Consider the following 21,218-nt stretch of genomic DNA (forward strand, 5'->3'; position numbering starts at 1 on the left):
AGCGTTAATGAAGACTGCAGGGCCTGCGCTGTATGTTGTTGAGAGACATAGAGAGAGCACGGTCGGAAGCGCAGAACGAACGAGCCTATGTAGCACGCGATAGCAAAGCTCTACCCGCTCTCAATCCTGTCGATTACAGCGATGGTGCTTCTCCGCCACCTCCCGAATACAATAGATCGATCAAATAGGAAGCGCTAACACTTGGGTGTGCTCGGAGTTTCGCTAGAACTGGGCCGCTCCAACCGCAGACTTGGCTTTTTTGCAGTACTTTACCACGTCTAAAAGAAGGCATTTTTCTTTTGGTGGAAAGTGACGCCACATTTCGAACCTCCGCATGCTTCAGAAGGCCCTCAAGCTTCTGGTTGAGCGCAGGATTTTTATGTGTTAAAAGTTTCTTAATTGAAGGCGGGGCTCGTATCGTGGAGTGTAGTGGTTTCAACATTTTTTTGGCTGCAGAGGTGAGATGTGTTCACTTAGATTAAACTAACGAATTCTAATGCACCTTGATCGTCCTACGCCCATAAGTTGCTTCGACATTGGGAGCAATCGATGCGGCGTTAGGTAAGTACAGTACAATAGCGTGAAGTGTGATTGGGTGTGATGATACTGTCTTTCTACTCATAGATTCCCTACGCGTTCACCTTACCGCACCGTCCAGTATTTTCCGGTACCAGAAGCTCCGTTGTCAAGGTGCACAGTCCCGCGTCAACTGTCATCGACGCAATGCAGTTTAAGTGGCTTACGAACACTGTTGATAAGTTTTGCGTTTCTCCATTTATTATTTTTGTTATTTTCCAGAGCCGTCGACGCCCCACGGCGTTGAAAACACGAGCAGTGTGTGTTGTTGAGCGCAGTAAACTATTGTCATAGCGCCTGAATCTTGATCTGCGTGCACTGCAATTAGTACACGACTACGACGTATCTTAATAATGTTGGAAATTTCTTTCGTAATTATCGTGCCTGACCCTCTACACAGAATACTAAAGAGGAAGGCGCGGCCACATGAACAGAGGTGCTCAAATATCCTTTTTCCTGGTTATAGCTTTCGTGCCGAACGATAATGACGAAATCAGCAAGTCCGGTATATGCTGGTGGGAATGCAAACGTGTACTCCAAACGTAGTGTAAGTTAGCGGGCCCATTCAAGCTACATTCTTTTTGAACGCACTGTTACCAAAAGGACTACGAAATTGTTGCTGCTCGATAGTTCGCGTATAGACCAATGCAAAATACTGTATCCTGATACAGTTAGGTCTGAGCCACGGCATTAACGAAATGTCGAGTCGTTGAAACCACTGCAGTTTACGGATGCTTTTAATACATTTCTCAATCTCCATCCTAGACCGCAAGCCAATTCTCCAATGCGGCATTGCATCCGATCATGCATTCAACCGTTTTGGCGTAAATCCTGGCAATCCTTGTTGTTGAAACGTGCCCCGCTGCCTCGGTCCACGATTCGACTCAAATGAAGGCCCAGCAAATCGGCTCACAACGCTTACTCGCAGACGGGATCAGCACTAGAAATCCCGTAGCGACCAATGGCAAGCCAGTGAAGGAAGAATATGCAGAGAGAATGAAGATTTCGACGCCGTTCAAGCAGTAACCTTCTCAGAATATCAGTCCGAAACTCGAGAATCTACCAAAGAATATATAGGTGATCCCAGCGCTACAGCGGCGCCCGAGATTGACCAATCTCAACACCGACTCGAACACTAAAGAGATCACGCGCGGCCCAGAGAGCCTGAAGAAACTGGCGAAGCAGTCGGACGTCGTTCAACTGTCCAAGACGTGGTCGAAAAATGGCGTCAGTCTCTTCCAAAAGGAAGTTCAAGTATTCGAGAAGCCTTAGCCCCTCACAGAAACCGCAGGACCCGCTGCAGCCTCATCACTTCCATTCTACTAGTATATAACGAAGTGGTTATCGCTATCGCCGCCGCGTTCGCTGTTGCTTCTTCATCTCTAATGCATCTCAGAGGGGAATTCTTCATCTCCGGAGGACCTGTATCGGACAATTATCACCAAGACGACGACTGCAAATTGCAATACCAAGGATACCTGTAGGGATGTTTACGGAATAAACATGTACGTAATGTATTACAGAATAAATATGTACGCAACTTTTTCGCATCGTGCACGGGAAGCCAGAAAAGTTGGAGCGAGCCAACCTTATAAGATAACTTCAATGGTCAGTTGCCAATTTACCCGGTAGCACTAGCAAGTCTCGGATATGAATCTCGTAATCGTTGTTTTGGCTTGGCTCACGCTGCTCTGCTCTGCCCTTGGTGGCACGATTAATCATGACCAAGTTAAGCCCTTCGAGAAGGCTGCGATCAAGTACAAGCCTTAAGACGGGTGCGAATCGTTTCCAGCCGTGAATGCTGCGGGTGAAACCAGTGGCGGCCTCCAGGGAACGAAAGGAAGAGATGGCTGCGGCAAAGCACCACTGGGGTCCCAGGTATACGGCCGATCTGGATGGTATCAAGACAAATGGGCCATAATGTACGCGTGGTACTTCCCGAAGAACTTCCACGGGAACGTACTTGACTACGAGGCGAAGAAACGCCACGACTGGGCGAGTATGGTGCTGTGGATCGACAATCCTGCTATCGAAACGTCAAAGATTCTCGGCGCGTCGTTATCCCAGCAGAATACGGAAGAACCTTACCAGAAGATGGCAGAACTTCACCCGATGTTCTTTGTCGGCGCCAAGCAACACGTAAATGGAACTGAACCCCCACGATACTACCGTCGCCGCTATCAGTCACCGACATACATTTACGCGTATACGGCGGGCTCCAATGTAACCACGAGAGTTACCCAGGCGTTCGGGTATCCTGAAAAGGGCTGGAACAAGTTAGAGGTTGCGTACGGAGACAGCCAGTCACAGGATCTCATCATGTGGGAGCAACTTACAGATGCAGCGCGCGAGGGCCTCAATTCGGCAGATTTTGGGGATTGTGAAGGTTCCTTTCAACGAGAAAAACTTCCAAGAATCGCTGAAACAAGCGTATCCGTTTTAGATCGGAGGTTGATGTTTGCATAACGAACTACAATCTGGCGGGAGTTAAGGGCCAAGTTTCAACCGCTTCACCTAAGGCATAAGTAGCATTGAAATCCTAGCTACTACAGAGAGAAAACATGGCAATAAATAAAAAAAGCAGTCAATTGAAAGTTGTGTTTGCTGAGAAATTGGCCTACAAAACGCGTCAAGGTCGCTGTATCCGTTCGTCTTTAAACGGATAAAGGATAAATATTTGGTCCTTTCAAGTAAAATTTTATGGAGTTCGTTAGCGCTTCCCAATTTCCAAACAGCCCGCGACATTTATGTATGCTAGAGGGAAAGCTGCTACTTCTGTTGGTCTGCGAAGGAACCCAGTGTCAGTAGATGATGGGGGAAAGCTCAGCGGTGCATCAGGGCGTACTACAGAGGAGAGAAAGTCGTACACCTACGAGGATGCTATTCCGGAGCCGTGTTGGCTGCTCGTACATATACTTCGAAGTATTTTGATAGTTTCTTTGTTTCAGAGCTGTTTCGCTGAAGAGGAATCTGCTTGTCTTGCGTAAAGGCAGCGGTACAAGCTTGGATTAACAAGTACAGAGCTGGGGAGAGCTAGGGGGTGACTCAGAACAGCATCCTGATCAAATGCTTAGCGAACGCCTACGTTTTTTATTGCCAGAGACTCGAGTGGAGAGTGCCCGTAGATTGCGGCCAAAGCGTTGTGAAATTCATCGCTTTGGCCGCTATCTTGATGTTTACAGAATTTTCCTTGTAAACATGAAAATTTTGCGAATTTCGTTTTCGCAAAAAGTCACCGTCAAGACATCTCCACTTACATATTTTCCTTGTCCTCTTTCATTCCTGCGTGCAGACGCATAGTTACATGTATAGCAGGCAGTGTGTTGGCAGAAAGAACCACGCACGGTGCGTGACGCACCAAAAGGTACAGTCGAAGCGATGGACAAGCCGCCGCTCTCGTGTGATTGTGAGCCCAATCCGATGGTGTACCGGTACAGGATGTACTCTCACTTCCGACACCTGTCAAATCTAGTATCCTTTACAATTTGATATCATCGTTAGCAGGGCTCACAATAAATCGACGCCAAGCATTGAGCGGCTCTCAATCAACCGCAAGCCGCCGCCGTCGCGCGCGAAGCTTGCGAGGCTTACGAAGATTCTGAGTGCAGCACAAGGGACGCGGAAACGTGTCTCTTGGGTGCGGAGGTATAGGGGGATGGGGTGCTGGCAGGTAGGCATCGTCTTCGCCGCAAGAACGGACAGAAGGGCTTTAGGTAGTAGACAGAGGAGCAGTTAGCCCGCGCCGTGGGCCCCTCGGCCTAGCGGCAAGTAGTGGGGTGAAGTGAGAACATAGGAGTAGAAACGACAGAGGAAGAACTGGTAGATGAAGCCGTGAGAAAGCGCTGGCGTAGATAGTAAACCAGCGTCTATAGCTTCCTACTAGTGCTGCAGCGCAGATAGCATTCAGCGAGTGTGGATGAGCTCAACCACAACAGCTCACTCACAACTTCGTCTCATAGTTAATTTATCGCTTGCGCTATCATTTTATTGGGGTGCTATGGCCGCTGGGGCTCACACCGATGAGCCGGTGATCAACGAACGGAGCGGCGACGTTGGTCGCCACGCCAACTTGGTGCTGGTGCGCTCATACATTAGAGAACTCTAAAGTTCTCTATTGTAATACCTGCTAACTATTTATGTGTGCATGAAAAATACACGCCAGCTGGTGTCGGAAGTGGCAGTACTACCTGTAACTCGAGCGGGCACATGGACTTGGTCCCGTACCGCCGACAAGATCAACTCCGTTTGCGGCTCTCACGAAGCGGGCTGTCATAAAGCGGGCACGTTTTGAAGATCCGGAGATTGGTCACAGCGAGAAGGCCACAAGGACAAGTACCGAAATTTGTAGGACTGGAGAAAGTCGTCGCCGGCGCCTTTCCTGACTCGGTACCTACAGGGTCGGTCTTTACATGTTCCGACTTCAAAGCTTCTCCAGCAGGACATCAAGGGTAAATGAGGGTGAATCGAGACATCTATCACGAACGTGGCATTCCTTTGCATACTGTAGTATGAAGCGAGCATCTGACAAGGAAGAACACCGAGAAGTAGCATTCGAGACGCTTGCAAAATTAATATGAAGCGCAGCGCCAGCATCGGATGCGTCTCTGAAACTTTCAGACTGAAAGCCTGCAAACTCGCAGTCACTCGCGGGAATGGGGCGGTCAATTGGAGGAATCTATCAGTGTCAGGTCTCTAAGGTCCAACATCAAACACCGCCAATATGCACCCCAACCGCAAGCGTCTCGAGCTCGACACGCCACCTCCCTCATCTCGGTGATCGTTCAGCTCTTCCGCTCTAATCGCCACTCCAACAGATTGTTCTCTCTTGAGACCCAACCTGTGGCTATCGTTCCGAGCAGTCTGCATGGATACCATATCCATACCAGCAGTTTGGAGGCGACAAATTCAACACCTGGTGTTGGCCTGATACATGTAGCGTTTGCCCGTCTATGGCGCCTTGCCTGACCGATGCCACGTGCGTCCCGGTCGTGGAGGCGGAAAGCACATCTTGTAGGGAGCTCGGGCTCCCTTTACAGAGGCCAGCCTATCCTCAACTGATAGATAGGCTGACGTCTGCAATGAGCTGCACTGCAGCACTGGAGCAGACAGTCACTCGCTTTCGCGGCACTGCGTCTCACTTGCAGATTTTCGCACGGGACGGAAGGAACTGTAGTGTAGGAGCGTTGCGATGCCTAAGGACCGATTCAGCAGGAACCCGTACCCGGACGTGCGCGTGTCCGAGGAAGAGCGCGAGCACCTCATCGACCTCGTGAACGGCTGCGTGCAGAGCCACTTCCACAAGTACGACGAGTTCGTCGTGAATGCCAAGCACCAGGTGGACGAGCGACGCTGGGAGCACGTCAAGTCCAAGGACGACATGCACGTGTACACTGAGCGCGCCAACAAGGACTCGGTGAAGGACATGGCCAGCATGCTCAGCGTCGGCACCTTCGTGGGGGACCTGGAGGACCTCATGTTCGGCATCCTCAACACCACACGAGACGCCATGCGCGTCAAGACCGCGTACGTCGGGGACATCGACAACGGCGCCATCCTGTGCCCCGTGGTGGAACCCACCGACGACGAGCCGTTCCGGACGCTCACGATCAAGTGGATGATCGCCGACTCGTCCAGCAGCAAGTGCCGCGACTTCGTGTGCATCGAGGCCACCGACATCCTGCAGCTCGACAACGGCGAGCGCATGGGCTACCACGCGCTGCACTCCGTCGAGTTCCCGCAGACCAAGCCGCTGCCCATGATCATCCGCGGGAACCTGTCGTCCGTCAACTTCTTCCGACCAATCCACAGCACTATCATCGACAACTTCGGCTCGTGCTTCGTCGACCCGGGCGTGAAGGCCATGCGTCGACTGTTTGTATCAAACACGGCCAAGACGATGCTGACGGCGACCAACTACGTGCGCTGCGGCCAGATGAAGAAGCTCGCGTGGATGCTGCAGCGCACCCCGCCGTCGTCCAAGCTGCGCGACGAGACGCAGCACAGCAACGCGTGCGTCATGTGCGGCCGACACAAGAGCATCCCCGGCATCAAGAAGAGCACATGCAAGCTCTGCCACGGCCGCGTGTGCTACAGTTGCAAGGTACGGGAGCACATGAGCTTCGTGTCGCAGGAAGGAGAGCTCGTGCAGCACAAGATCACCTTCTGCTCGCTGTGCATGAGCAAGGCTATTAACTGCAGCACCCAGGAGGCCGCGAGGGACCAGACCATGAGCTTCCGCTCGTGCGGGAGCTCCTCCACCTTCTCGGAGACCACAGTCCTGGGCTCGACGTTCGCAGACTCCACCTACTCGGCATCAAGCATGTCGGAGAATTCCTTATATCAATAATTATGAGTTTATAAGACCGTGAAACTTGCCATGTCGTTCAGAGTTACATGGGACAAACTTTACCTTTCATCGTTCTCCGCATGCGGTGGAGATCTCCATGTGCTCCACCAAAAGAGGCTGTATCTGAAAACCTCTCATCGCTTATATGCTTCACTTTTGGCTTTTGGGGCGCTTATTCACTTAAATTTGTATGAAAACAACAAAGTTTGCCCGAAAGCAGAAGGGGTAGGCTCGCGAAGTACAAAATAACATATATATTTTGTAAAAAAACACATTTTGTTTTTTCAGGGTTTTTCGGTAGCTGCTTGAAGTTTACCTTTGGCATGCTTCTAGGATTCCATACTGAAAACAAGTGGGGCGTCAACAGATCATTACACATAGACGGTACATTATATTAGTGTTTCGCACACACAATTTCCAGCCGAGATGAGCGAGGGTTCTTAGCGGCACGGGCGCTCCCGTGGCGCGTTATGGAGTATGCTTCCTTTCGCCTTCTGCTAGGTGCATCGTCCGTTGGGCGGCTGCAGCTGTTGGTGGCGTGTTGCCATCATCCGCCGCTGAGCCTGTCCAGTTGAACTCCCCATCGCCCAGGCACTTCCCGGGACAGTTCTTCCTGGCGAGTGTACATTGCTGCAGTGGCTTCCCACTTGTGGCCATCAGTCTGCAGTACTGTAGTGTACTGTACTGTATGAGAGTTCGTGAGTAAACTTCCAAGCAAGCTGCCACGCACGCGATCCACCCTATCAACGGATGGGGAGCGCTGCCCCCAAACTGCTCAGTCAAATGCTCTGTAGTGCCATCTGCCGATCGCTCGAGGCTCGGGCTCAGTTGCCGATTTCCCCTATCGGACGCACGTAGCAAGGAGGACACTGTACCAACGCAACATGGGGAAGGATCGGTTCGTCAACGCCAATCCGTATCCGGACGTCCACGTGTCGGAGGAGGAGCGGCAGCAGCTCATTGAGCTCGTGGACGGGTTCGTGCAGGACTATTTCCGCAAGTACGAGGAGTTCGCGACCGTCCACAAGCACAAGGTGGACGAGCGGCGCTGGGAGCACGTCAAGTCCAGAGACAACATCCACGTCTACACGGAGCGCACTCAGAAGGTCCTCAAGAAGAACGGCGTCCTACTAGAGCCGGATGAAGAAGCATCGCCCGAGGAAGTTGTGGTCACGGAGAAGGAGCTGCCGGTTATGCTGAGCGTGGGCACCTTCGTAGGCGAGATGGACGACCTCATGTTCGGGGTTGTGAACCCAACGCTGGATGTCATGCGCATCAAGGCTTCCTACGTGCACGATCTGGATAGTGCAGCGGTGATGTGCCCCGTGGTGGAGCCCAGCGAGGAGGAACCGTTCCGATCGCTTGTGGTCAAGTGGATGACGATTGATGTGCCGCTTCAGTCGACCAGCTTGGTCAAATGCCGAGACTTTGTGTACATTGAGGCTACAGGGATCCTGCATTTCGCTAATGGAGACCGAGTGGGCTACCACTTGCTGCACTCCATCGCCTTCCCGCAGACCAAGCCGCTCCCGAACAAAATTCGCGGCAATTTGTCGGTCTTCGGCTTCTTCCGGCAGATTGAGCACAATGTTATCGACAATTTTGCGAGTGGAATTGTCGATCCAGGAGGCGACATTATGCGATTCTTGTTGATCCCAACCGCAGCTGAAGCTCTGCTCTCAGCAACGAACTACGTGTACTGCGGACAGATGAAGAAGATCTCGTGGATGCTGCAGCGCCGCCATTCGGCCTTTGCGCGGCAAGGCAAATCCCAAGTCAAGCAAGAGTGCGTGGCTTGTGGCAAGAAGGCCACTCATAAGAAGTTGCGAGGAATTGGGAGGAGCACGTGCAGACTGTGCTACGGCTGCGTGTGCTTCCCGTGCAAGGTCCGCAAGCGCATCAGCTTCATCACGCTGAATGGCCACCTTATCCAGCGAAAGATCACGTTCTGCGCAAAGTGTGTGAGCACAGCGACCAAGTGCGACGCTCAGGAGGCAGCTAGAGATCAAGCTACGGGCTACGAAGCGTATAAGGCCCTCTCCACATCGTCTCAGTCCAATACCATTGAGTCGTCGATGTTTGAGTAGCCAAGACAACACTGGCAAAGTGGGTCTGTGTAAAGTGCGGAGAAATGTATAAAAGAATTGGCAGTGAACACTATGGTTGTTGTATAGTCTTCTTGTTTCGTGAACTGCTGGATTTACAAAGATGTCGTTGTATCGGGAAGAAGAAGCACCCACCGATCGAGTCAGTGAGCAGAGAAGCCTGCAAGTGGTGGAGCGAGTGCTCAAGAGTCGAATAGAAACTACTGTGGCTGCGATTATCTGGTGGTTCTTTGTTCTTGTGCTCGATGACATGCTAAACGACGCGATCGAAACCTCGTGTCCCTTTCAGGAAACTTCAGTCCACCCCACGCTGGAGCTGCTGGATCGCATTTGGCAGAACTCGCGTCTTCTTGTACTTTGTATGGCGTTGACAATTGCCCGGTTAGTCCACAAACAGGAATTTTCGCAGTGCTCTACAACTAGGGTCCCCGATTTCAAGAATGACACCCTAGTACCCAAATGCCCAGAAGTGTCGGTTCTCATAGCGTGCCTTCTTGGAACGAGAGTGAAGACGACGGACAAGTCGATGGACATGAGCGTACGAGATTGTAGTACGAAGTGTAGGTTTGACATGTGAAGGCAAAGTGCTAAGAAAAATGGTAGATAGAATAGAATAGGAAAATCAATAACTTCTCATATCACTCCACTCACTCACGCTGCCTTGGAATAGCTACAGCGGACGTTCATCAATGGGGGAGACCAAGTCCAATAGAGGACCCAGCACTGCAAACCACCGACATCCCGAGTCAATGAATGAAGTCGAATACGATCATCAAAGTTATTGAGGTTGTCTATTCGGAAAGTCGAATAGAAAAGAAGGTACTATAGAAATGATCCTGTATAAGTACGGTCTTGACCTACCATTGAAAAACACGCCGCACACTATTACTTCAGACGAACCATACGGCTCAGACTGCATAGCTTCTACAGCGATAATTCGCTACTTAGACATGTACCCGCTACGTGGTACAGTTCGTTTTACGCACCATCAGCGTGCGCAACATGTATTAATAATTGAACTCTTCGCAAGACCAACAACAGCAAATGCAACCCCTCACAATGTGGTCAATGTGAAGATGTGAGGCTCACATCTTCACATTGACCGCTAGCTAAGGCGCCTAACGCAGTCATCACTCACTCATCGCTAACAAGTGATTGTAGCTATTCGGCCCAAAGGAAATGCCGTAGGTGTTGGTAGAGCTTGGTCAATGAGAGCTGAAGATGTCCAAGGAGAGAGTCAAAGCTTCATCGTCGTCGATGCATGCTCCATCTAGTTTCTTTCTCCTGGTCATTCAAGCAGCAGCTGCAAGAGCGATGCCGCCCACGACTGCCGGCACCGCAAGAGCCACAATGACCAGCAGAAATTACCCCCACCTTGGTGTGGACTGCTTGGTGCCCTCCGATCTCGCTATATTTGAAAGGTTCTGCTCGACTGATTGTTCTGATCCTGGTTGCTGGGGGTCTTTGGGCACCGGCCTCGGAGAACTGAAGCATACACACACCGTTTGGTGGCAGCCACCGTGTCAGCCGTGCAGTTGGTTAAGCTGCCGGGCTTCATTGAAGATGGTCACTTCGCTCTGCTGCTGCGTAGACGAACTGCTACCAGCACTTATAGTAGCAAACACACGTAGCATTAAGCATAGCTACCTCCGCCACTGTAGAGCAAGTCACAACCGATGGTTTTAGTACTTAAGTGCCTGTTCATCCACACTTCACGACAAACTCGACGCTGCAAACGCGCTTTATGGCATCAAGTGAGGCGTTTGGTGACTTGACCGGTTTCATACCAACAGACGGCCACAGCTATGGATGCTGCGCTGCTTCCACGAGTGAGCGCCATGAAGCGATACTGAACTGAATTGTTTCAACAGAGCAGAGCTTAGAGAGCTCCATAGCGTAATGCACTGTGAATGTTGCGACCACTAATGATCGCCTACATGTCTTCGAATGGTTGCTGGGCTGCTATGAACGAAGCTGCTGCAGCCGGCACCTCGACGTAGTCGGGGTAGATTCAGCCTGGTGTTCCTTGGATTTCAGAGGCACCGACAAAAAGGTTGCGCTTTTCGACGGCGCAGCATCAAATAAGCATCTTCAAGTTGTCCGGCTGATGGATCGGAGGGGTGTACGGTATGGTGCCGTCACGGTGTACAGGACACGGCACTGGCGTGTTTTAGCTTTTATCTACCGCGGCTCTTCGTCGGTGATTTATACCCGCGCACACGTGCAAGGATGACAGGTGTCTGGTATGCTGGGAAGAAGCAGTATCAGCGCACAGTCAGCGAGGCGATGAGCATGATGAAAATCAAATCCACCAATACAGTCGAGCATTTCCAGAAATAGTTTTTCACCGAAGTTAGACGCCTCTGTTTCTAGATTCTGGTGTATCAAATATGGAATGGTCCATCTGCCGAGTGATAAGTTGAAGACATGAGCGGGCCGGGCATTCGTTCGCTCCTTTCCATGATCCCTTCACCGACGCTGCCCCCAGAACTCATACAACGCACTCTATTCATCGCGCTGTACAGTACAGTACCACCGCGTCCAAACCTCGGACCATCCGCTTGTTGACTGCAGTCCTTCTGACCCCGGCGGGATGAGAGTGACCACACCAGGTGCGTACGTGCGCGTTGGTTATGCACGTTACGGCGAAGTTGCCCTGTCACGCGCAATAACCAGAATTCGGGGTGCCCTGCTGGACCGAGCGATCACACCAGGCCGAGTCGCGCGTGGTAAACGCAAATGTACCGAGCTTTAGGCCGCCACAAACGAATTCGCACCCCAGTGAGCACACCACAACGGAGACCATGGGCAAATCTACCTTCACTACCAATCCGTACCCCAACCTTGCTCTGTCTGAGACGGACCGTGAGAGGCTCCTGCAACTGGCGGAGGACCTGATCGTCGACGTCTTCCCCAAGTACGAGTCCTTCGTGGTGAACGACAAGCGCGAGGTGAAGAAGGAGCAGTGGAAGGTCATCGGCACCGACAAGAACATGCGCGTGTACGTGGAGCGCAAGGGCTGGAACGAAGACACCGACGACGAGAAGGATCGTTCAACTCCAACCCCAGAGGCCGACCCGAACGACTCCTGGTTGAGCAAGATGCCGGTTATCCTCGCCGAGGGCACCTTCGAGGGCCAGCTGAACGACCTCATGTTCGGCACCGTGAACCCCACGCAGCAGATCATGCGCGTCAAGGCCTCGTACGTCAAGGATTACAGCGACGGTGCGGTGCTGGCCAACATCATCGTCCCCACCGCTGAAGAGCCCTTCCGCTCCGTGTCCGTCAAGTGGAACCAGATCAACCTGCCACTCAACCAGACCGGGTTGATACAGAACCGCGACTTCGTCTGTCTAGAGGCCACCGGCATCCTGCACTTCGCTAACGGAGACCGCATAGGCTACCAACTGCTGCAGTCGATCGAGTTCCCGGAGACTGTGCCGACACCTGGGACCATTCGAGCGAAACACCGAGCCATTGGCTTCTACCGGCAGATTGGCCCCAACGTCATCGACACGTTCGTCTTCGACACAGTGCACCCTGGCGGCAAAGTGTTCCGGTCAGTGGCGCTTGAAGCCTCAGCCAAGGCTCTGCTGTCCACCAACAACTACGTCATCTGCGGACAAACCAAGAAGCTGACCTGGAGACTGCAGCATCGCCAAGCTGAGACCCGCATGAACCGCCACCGCAGCAGCACCCGCAATATTCTCGCAGGCGACCGCATGTGCACAGTTTGTTCGCGGAATCTGGCGCCTGGGAGCTTCGGGTTCCCCACAGTGGGGGCTCTGGGCAAGAGCTCGTGCAAGCTCTGCATGAACCCCGTGTGCCTCAAGTGCAAGCGCCCCAAGGCCATCAGCTTCCTTACGCCTGACGGGAAGCTGCTGCGCCACAAGATCACGTTCTGCGTCATGTGCATCAGCGAAGTCACGCAGATGGACGCGCTGCCAGCGGCCCGCGACCAGGCTGAGGGCTACCAGGCCTACAACGTCATGGCGTCGCTCTCCGGGTCAGACATTCTGTCCGAGGACGGCTTCTGTTGAATGCTCAAAAAAGTGCTTCTTGTCGGTTCTTCACGTAGTCATCGTTTTCATGTCACTTGTTGCTTCTAAACTTGAGTTATTAGCCTGTTCACTGTTTATTTCCTGGTTGGTAGATCCCTTCGTGTATGAGTATTTCGAGTACTTGCTTCACCTGGACACGGCACCATTTTCATACTGCCAGCACTTTGACAGATGAGCTGGACAACTTGAAGATGCTTATTTGATGCTGCGCCGTCGAAAAGCGCAACCTTTTTGTCGGTGCCTCTGAAATCCAAGGAACACCAGGCTGAATCTACCCCGACTACGTCGAGGTGCCGGCTGCAGCAGCTTCGTTCATAGCAGCCCAGCAACCATTCGAAGACATGTAGGCGATCATTAGTGGTCGCAACATTCACAGTGCATTACGCTATGGAGCTCTCTAAGCTCTGCTCTGTTGAAACAATTCAGTTCAGTATCGCTTCATGGCGCTCACTCGTGGAAGCAGCGCAGCATCCATAGCTGTGGCCGTCTGTTGGTATGAAACCGGTCAAGTCACCAAACGCCTCACTTGATGCCATAAAGCGCGTTTGCAGCGTCGAGTTTGTCGTGAAGTGTGGATGAACAGGCACTTAAGTACTAAAACCATCGGTTGTGACTTGCTCTACAGTGGCGGAGGTAGCTATGCTTAATGCTACGTGTGTTTGCTACTATAAGTGCTGGTAGCAGTTCGTCTACGCAGCAGCAGAGCGAAGTGACCATCTTCAATGAAGCCCGGCAGCTTAACCAACTGCACGGCTGACACGGTGGCTGCCACCAAACGGTGTGTGTATGCTTCAGTTCTCCGAGGCCGGTGCCCAAAGACCCCCAGCAACCAGGATCAGAACAATCAGTCGAGCAGAACCTTTCAAATATAGCGAGATCGGAGGGCACCAAGCAGTCCACACCAAGGTGGGGGTAATTTCTGCTGGTCATTGTGGCTCTTGCGGTGCCGGCAGTCGTGGGCGGCATCGCTCTTGCAGCTGCTGCTTGAATGACCAGGAGAAAGAAACTAGATGGAGCATGCATCGACGACGATGAAGCTTTGACTCTCTCCTTGGACATCTTCAGCTCTCATTGACCAAGCTCTACCAACACCTACGGCATTTCCTTTGGGCCGAATAGCTACAATCACTTGTTAGCGATGAGTGAGTGATGACTGCGTTAGGCGCCTTAGCTAGCGGTCAATGTGAAGATGTGAGCCTCACATCTTCACATTGACCACATTGTGAGGGGTTGCATTTGCTGTTGTTGGTCTTGCGAAGAGTTCAATTATTAATACATGTTGCGCACGCTGATGGTGCGTAAAACGAACTGTACCACGTAGCGGGTACATGTCTAAGTAGCGAATTATCGCTGTAGAAGCTATGCAGTCTGAGCCGTATGGTTCGTCTGAAGTAATAGTGTGCGGCGTGTTTTTCAATGGTAGGTCAAGACCGTACTTATACAGGATCATTTCTATAGTACCTTCTTTTCTATTCGACTTTCCGAATAGACAACCTCAATAACTTTGATGATCGTATTCGACTTCATTCATTGACTCGGGATGTCGGTGGTTTGCAGTGCTGGGTCCTCTATTGGACTTGGTCTCCCCCATTGATGAACGTCCGCTGTAGCTATTCCAAGGCAGCGTGAGTGAGTGGAGTGATATGAGAAGTTATTGATTTTCCTATTCTATTCTATCTACCATTTTTCTTAGCACTTTGCCTTCACATGTCAAACCTACACTTCGTACTACAATCTCGTACGCTCATGTCCATCGACTTGTCCGTCGTCTTCACTCTCGTTCCAAGAAGGCACGCTATGAGAACCGACACTTCTGGGCATTTGGGTACTAGGGTGTCATTCTTGAAATCGGGGACCCTAGTTGTAGAGCACTGCGAAAATTCCTGTTTGTGGACTAACCGGGCAATTGTCAACGCCATACAAAGTACAAGAAGACGCGAGTTCTGCCAAATGCGATCCAGCAGCTCCAGCGTGGGGTGGACTGAAGTTTCCTGAAAGGGACACGAGGTTTCGATCGCGTCGTTTAGCATGTCATCGAGCACAAGAACAAAGAACCACCAGATAATCGCAGCCACAGTAGTTTCTATTCGACTCTTGAGCACTCGCTCCACCACTTGCAGGCTTCTCTGCTCACTGACTCGATCGGTGGGTGCTTCTTCTTCCCGATACAACGACATCTTTGTAAATCCAGCAGTTCACGAAACAAGAAGACTATACAACAACCATAGTGTTCACTGCCAATTCTTTTATACATTTCTCCGCACTTTACACAGACCCACTTTGCCAGTGTTGTCTTGGCTACTCAAACATCGACGACTCAATGGTATTGGACTGAGACGATGTGGAGAGGGCCTTATACGCTTCGTAGCCCGTAGCTTGATCTCTAGCTGCCTCCTGAGCGTCGCACTTGGTCGCTGTGCTCACACACTTTGCGCAGAACGTGATCTTTCGCTGGATAAGGTGGCCATTCAGCGTGATGAAGCTGATGCGCTTGCGGACCTTGCACGGGAAGCACACGCAGCCGTAGCACAGTCTGCACGTGCTCCTCCCAATTCCTCGCAACTTCTTATGAGTGGCCTTCTTGCCACAAGCCACGCACTCTTGCTTGACTTGGGATTTGCCTTGCCGCGCAAAGGCCGAATGGCGGCGCTGCAGCATCCACGAGATCTTCTTCATCTGTCCGCAGTACACGTAGTTCGTCGCTGAGAGCAGAGCTTCAGCTGCGGTTGGGATCAACAAGAATCGCATAATGTCGCCTCCTGGATCGACAATTCCACTCGCAAAATTGTCGATAACATTGTGCTCAATCTGCCGGAAGAAGCCGAAGACCGACAAATTGCCGCGAATTTTGTTCGGGAGCGGCTTGGTCTGCGGGAAGGCGATGGAGTGCAGCAAGTGGTAGCCCACTCGGTCTCCATTGGTGAATGCAGGATCCCCGCGTAATTGTAGAAACTACGAGCTTTGCCAGGTTTTGCCCATTTAGAAAATTCAAGATAAATCGAAAGCTGACTGTACAATAACTATTGTATTGTTCCACTAAAATAATGTTGTTATTTAGGGAAGTCGTATTGCGATTATTACGGAGGAATGACATCTGCAAAACACTTTTATTATTATTGACCGGCCCTGTATGTAACGTACTTCTCTGGCTCACCTAAGAATCGACATGTCTATTCTGTCGAAGATAAATAATAGCTCAAAAAGAAAGGTGAGAATTGGTGACTTTGCTTTATACTATTGACCGCTTAAAAACAGCAGAGATATGGAGAACAGAACAAATTTCGTAAGCCCAATTTTGGGTAGCATTAGTTTTTGTTTTACAAAATGGATACAATTTTTAGCGATAGTATACTATACAGTTATTATTGGAAAACTCGATTCGCTGTCGAAAAAATGCTGTGTAACTTGTTGCGGTGGCAGGCGTGCGGATGTCGTGGAATTTGTCTAGATTTTAAGCTTTTCATAGGCAATTTCGTGGATTCGCACTCTAATCAAACTTTTTGTACCCAATCATGTGGCTGAAATCGTATATTTAACCAATCAGGTAATGGGGTTAATCTGAATTGCCGATTCTTTAGTGGACAAGAGAAGTATACACACTGAAACGTCTGAATCCTACCAGCATGACGAAATTTCAAGGCGCATGTACACAGGATCACTTTTATAGTACCTCCTATTCTATTCGACTTTTCTACATTACCTCCAAGGCGTCGATATCGACGCCGTTGAGCGCATCTCCGTCCACCAGTTTGCGTTGTGCGAGTACGGAAGCTGGAGAATTCTACGACACGATCGAGCGCGCTCAGTCCTGCGTACTGCAGGTCGGCGGAAAACGCCGCCGCCTCAATGACGTTGACGACGACTGCGACGTGAGTGAGTTTGCCGACACAAACGAGATTGCCCCCGTGCCCCAGCGCACATGCCATACGCCTCTAGCTCCTCCCTGCCTCAGTTCTGGCTGTATATCTGCACAATGCGCCGCGCTTTGAGTGCACTTCATTCACGTACATCGCACCAAGCTTTGCTTCGCTGTTGTGGTTCTGTGACTCACATGACTGCCGCACTGTCTTCTTGGACGGATTCTCAGCCGGGTGCGCGCGTGACAGACCCTTCACTACGAGACTGGTGGCCGCCCTTCTCCACTCTCTCGCGAACGCAACTACTATGATAACACTACCGATGTCGACAGCACTAGCGGTAGAAGCATCAAACCTCGCCGTCGGTGCTGAAGATACGACCGTTGACGTTGCTACTCCCGCCGCGTCCGTTCCGACCCCTCAATCTCCCCCACGAAGACCCTACAGAACTACCATCCTAGCCTTCATCTCCGCCTACCGCAAAAGCCTGATAGATTTAGCACCCTGAAAGACTTGGCAGAGGTGTTTTCATCTGTAGTATTCAGAGCTGGCCAATTAGTGCACACCTCATGTATTAACCCACCTTGTTTTGGTGATTTTCATACATTATGTACCTACACAACTACTTCCATAGCGGAGACCATCATAACCGGCGAAGAGCTTGGTGGTGGCCTGAACGGAGAGAATGAGCCGGCCTCGAAGAACGCAGCTTGGATAGTCGAGGCAGCGATAGTTCCAAGTGCGTGCGAGGAGCGTCGCGACGTTCCTAGGCTTTGCGTGGCGGTGGGCGGTGCATGTGCAGTGCGCTGTAACGGGCCGTTAGATTGCTTTTAAAAGGAGACATGTCTCCCACATCAAGCGGCTGAGCCGCCGAGGTACAGCCGGCAGTAACTACACCGTGTAGATGCCCATTTCAGCAAGCCGTTGCCGTACGGCAGCACCTTTGTGCACTTTGAGGCATTCCAGGATGAGGACGCTTGGGCCGCTCACCTCTGCCTATCCACTCGCGCATGACACGCTTGTCAAACCACGCCTTCGTTTGATACGAAAACGTGGCGTTCCCCGGCTCACAGTAGGTCGTCACTTCCGCGAACACGTCGTTGTTGGGCTCGCCCGCAAACACAAAGTGCGGCGGCAGCATGCGGCTATCCGCGCACGCGAGCAGCGCAACCGTGCACCGATAGCTGCCCTGTCCGCCTCCAACAGCAGGAACACGAGTAACTCCGACGAAGTCCACCGTAGTCTTTGAGCCCACATCACAAAAAACCGCAGTCTGGTCCGTGTTGTAGAGCACGTAGGGTGGCGGAGTGGTCGTTGCAGCATAGACAAAGTGGTCTATCAGCACCTTGGTCACCTCGCACGCGAACGCATCTCACAGCGCTATTAACTCCTGCAGCTGCTTGCGCCCCGAGTGGGAGATACGTCTTTTTGTGAGGCCGTTTCGCCGCATGAACTTGCTGCACCACGACTTTCGTGCGGTAGCCGTTTTCCCGTCGAGGAAGCCCGGAAATAGCAGCATACACTGCGCAATGATGCAATCCATGGGCATGGTCCGTTCTTCACGCCGCTCGTCTTTGATTCAACCGCTCAGTTCTTCCTCGACACATACGGATGGCGAGATACGACCACTACCGCCTACGACCAGCTTCTTCGCACGCTTCTTGTACTCAACGGCCGATTTCATGGCGTCGTAGTGATGTTCCCAGTACTGTAGCGTAGAACGCGAGAAGTCTTGGCCCGAGCAAAAGGTCACTCGGGTCTCACCCGACGAAGCGAAGGCTCCCCGGTCTTGATCTTGAATTCGATGGTATGGGCGAGCTTGATGCGGCGAGGAGGCATTTTGTCAATGGCACCAAATGATGCAGCCATATTTATTTACCTTGTTTTGAAATGCGCTTACGACTAATCACCTCTATACGTAATTCCTATTGGCCAATGAGCGACAACCTTCAATTTCTGAAAGACTTGGCACTCGGCAAAAATGTTTTAGAGAAGGGTGCCAAATCTATCAGGCTTTTGCGGTACAACAGTGCCGTTAGGGTCCGCCGGAGCAGCGGTCACCCTCGCGGTAGGGAGGATCCCTTTCGCGAAACGTAGTCTTGACTCGAGTGGCGACCCAGATTGCCAATAACTCAAGCAAGGTGAAATTGACCTTTACTCCGTGAGATTTCTGCCCAACAAATCGCTACACGTATAAGACTAAGGCCCCTCCCTCGTTATCCAACCCGCCCAGCGCACCGGTAGCAGCATCCGACCCCGTTGCACAGATCCGAACTCTGCAGGTGTGTGGTAGGCCTGCCACTTAGAAAAGCGAGCGTCCGAAAACCACGTATTGATAATGTGCTTCGCGCCGCGTTTGAATCGGGGCACAAGGGACTAGCACCATTCCACCATGCGATCAGAAAAGCGCGTTTTTGCATGTAGCATTTCTTATCCGGAGCAAAGTGCAGATCACAAAGATTGCGAAAAAATTCAATTAGCGAGATATCCCATCCAACCCATTCTCATCTGCATGTCTATGCATCTTTTGAGTGACATGAAAACAGTACATAAGCACTGTGCTTTCAGGTAGCTCAGGTGCACACGCGTTGTACTGGGCTTTGTCTGCATCCATCATGGCAAGTTTTGAAGCGGATCTGAAACTCGCTCAATACTACACGCTTCAGAAGCGCTAGACGCCATGAGATGTCTACGCCTCTGCGCTGAGATGCGCAGTAGTAAACAATCGGTAGGAACCCTCCAGCACCATCCGAGATACCCACACCAAAAACAGGATACTTACGCTTCACCACACTATGTGTACTATCAAGTGCACCAGAGTGGTGAGGTCAGGATCGTTTTGAACAATGATGTAGCGTTCCATGAGGTGTATACTTGTTAAGGCAATACGAAAGGGGTACACCTCCGATCCTGTGCCCAACAAAGAGCGTTTCGTGCCGTCCTCCTCTTTAGAATCACAGAGAACTAGCAAATTCTCTGGTTTTTATCCAGAGTCCATGGGTGGATGCCACTGAGGTGCCATTATTCTTGCATCAAATACCTGACCAATATGATATTTATTGCTGCTCCCATATGCAGTCGAGATTCCTGTTATATTAAATAACCTGCTCCCTAATCAATTTATGCTGCTGTGTTGACCCATCCGGTTGAGATTAAGACAAATTACCTATTACATTTGATACTCCCTAATCAATTATATATACCTGCGACATCTAATTTATCTACCGCTCAAGCAACATCCATCCGATTTTTTTCGCTCGGTCAACATGCTGACGGGATCCCGCCTTGAAGTGTTCCAGTGGTGATGATTTCGGCATCGCTTTACACTATAACAACGACGATGTCGATCCCACCGTGTGCTGTACACGCAATAATAAGAGCTCATTCCTACAATTACGTCGCAACGTCTGCTTTGATGAGCGAGTTCATCGACCCCCAGAGTTGTTGTGGTTAATGGAAGCCGTAATCGAGTTTTCGTATCGAGCTGCCGTAGCGGCTGGCGCCATAGCCTTTTTTGGCGAGAACCCGTAGGGTATCAACACTCGTTCATGGCTGAAGAGATCGGGGGGGGGGGGCTAAAGGAGCTGCGAATGCATGCATATCCAGGAACACAAGTTGAAATACGCCCACTTCCCAAAAAGCGATCACGAACCAGGAATGCCATACTTTCGTTCTATATCTAATTTTTCCTCGTGAAATTGATGCAGCGACAGTACATGTACATCAGGCAGCCGAAAAAAATTGGGGGCGCCAAAAATGGCCAACTAGAGAATTGGGCTGGATGTGCGCCTGAAAACGGTATGCAAGTCCGTTGAAGCAAACCAAAATCGCTCGGCTACAAACCTACCAATTAAGACATTAGTTCTCTAGACAAACTGTACTAACCTACAGGATTATCCGAAAAACGTGGGGGCCAAGACGCAAGCAGCCTAAAGGTTAGCCGCGCCACTCGGAGTAGGACATCCCCTGCAGCTTGTCAACATAAAGGCCGCAGCGATCATGGCGTAGATTCTAGCGCGATCTCCTGTGCTTCAATCGTAAGAAGTGATCGTGTATTCCTAACAAATTCATTCTCCGTGTAATCCTAAGGAAAGTTGTATGAAAACGCAGAGAAAATGATGAGTGATCCAGACCACAGGCCGTTCCTTAGAACTAGAGTATCGATACAACTGAGTGCTCAGTTCAGCTTTTTCGGTCGCCGCAGCAGCAATGCCTTCCCCCCGTGCTCACGATAAAAACTCCGCTGGTGTGGCACCGAACTAGCTGGACTTAC

The 21,218-nt window shown here is 51.2% G+C and overlaps 8 protein-coding genes across 8 annotated transcripts; 5 read left to right on the forward strand and 3 right to left on the reverse strand.

The window, feature by feature from the left end:
• Positions 1 to 2,346: 2,346 nt before the first annotated feature.
• On the forward strand, positions 2,347 to 3,010 carry PHYSODRAFT_264058 (hypothetical protein; the record flags this gene model as incomplete). Its single annotated transcript, XM_009530083.1, has 2 exons — positions 2,347 to 2,746; positions 2,858 to 3,010. Coding segments are annotated over 2 exons (553 nt in total), but the record flags the coding sequence as incomplete, so codon positions are not given.
• Positions 3,011 to 5,764: 2,754 nt separating this feature from the next.
• On the forward strand, positions 5,765 to 6,922 carry PHYSODRAFT_332982 (hypothetical protein; the record flags this gene model as incomplete). The annotated part of the gene is made up of 1 exon (XM_009530084.1): positions 5,765 to 6,922. The coding sequence occupies one exon, from the start codon at positions 5,765 to 5,767 to the stop codon at positions 6,920 to 6,922; it is 1,158 nt and encodes a 385-aa protein (XP_009528379.1).
• An 884-nt stretch (positions 6,923 to 7,806) lies between these two features.
• PHYSODRAFT_332983 (hypothetical protein) lies at positions 7,807 to 9,009 on the forward strand (the record flags this gene model as incomplete). Its single annotated transcript, XM_009530085.1, has 1 exon — positions 7,807 to 9,009. The coding sequence occupies one exon, from the start codon at positions 7,807 to 7,809 to the stop codon at positions 9,007 to 9,009; it is 1,203 nt and encodes a 400-aa protein (XP_009528380.1).
• A 121-nt stretch (positions 9,010 to 9,130) lies between these two features.
• PHYSODRAFT_301566 (hypothetical protein) lies at positions 9,131 to 9,604 on the forward strand (the record flags this gene model as incomplete). Its single annotated transcript, XM_009530086.1, has 1 exon — positions 9,131 to 9,604. The coding sequence occupies one exon, from the start codon at positions 9,131 to 9,133 to the stop codon at positions 9,602 to 9,604; it is 474 nt and encodes a 157-aa protein (XP_009528381.1).
• Positions 9,605 to 11,831: 2,227 nt separating this feature from the next.
• Positions 11,832 to 13,067, forward strand: PHYSODRAFT_263805 (hypothetical protein; the record flags this gene model as incomplete). Its single annotated transcript, XM_009530087.1, has 1 exon — positions 11,832 to 13,067. One exon carries the CDS (start codon positions 11,832 to 11,834, stop codon positions 13,065 to 13,067), a length of 1,236 nt encoding a protein of 411 aa, XP_009528382.1.
• A 1,724-nt stretch (positions 13,068 to 14,791) lies between these two features.
• Positions 14,792 to 15,265, reverse strand: PHYSODRAFT_301568 (hypothetical protein; the record flags this gene model as incomplete). Its single annotated transcript, XM_009530088.1, has 1 exon — positions 14,792 to 15,265. One exon carries the CDS (start codon positions 15,263 to 15,265, stop codon positions 14,792 to 14,794), a length of 474 nt encoding a protein of 157 aa, XP_009528383.1.
• A 145-nt stretch (positions 15,266 to 15,410) lies between these two features.
• On the reverse strand, positions 15,411 to 16,040 carry PHYSODRAFT_405166 (hypothetical protein; the record flags this gene model as incomplete). The annotated part of the gene is made up of 1 exon (XM_009530089.1): positions 15,411 to 16,040. A coding segment is annotated over one exon (630 nt), but the record flags the coding sequence as incomplete, so codon positions are not given.
• Positions 16,041 to 17,858: 1,818 nt separating this feature from the next.
• PHYSODRAFT_506575 (hypothetical protein) lies at positions 17,859 to 18,509 on the reverse strand (the record flags this gene model as incomplete). Its single annotated transcript, XM_009530090.1, has 2 exons — positions 17,859 to 18,090; positions 18,400 to 18,509. Coding segments are annotated over 2 exons (342 nt in total), but the record flags the coding sequence as incomplete, so codon positions are not given.
• Between the last annotated feature and the right edge of the window lie 2,709 nt (positions 18,510 to 21,218).

This window comes from Phytophthora sojae, assembly GCF_000149755.1.
Source record: "Phytophthora sojae unplaced genomic scaffold PHYSOscaffold_5, whole genome shotgun sequence".
NCBI lineage: Eukaryota > Oomycota > Peronosporomycetes > Peronosporales > Peronosporaceae > Phytophthora > Phytophthora sojae.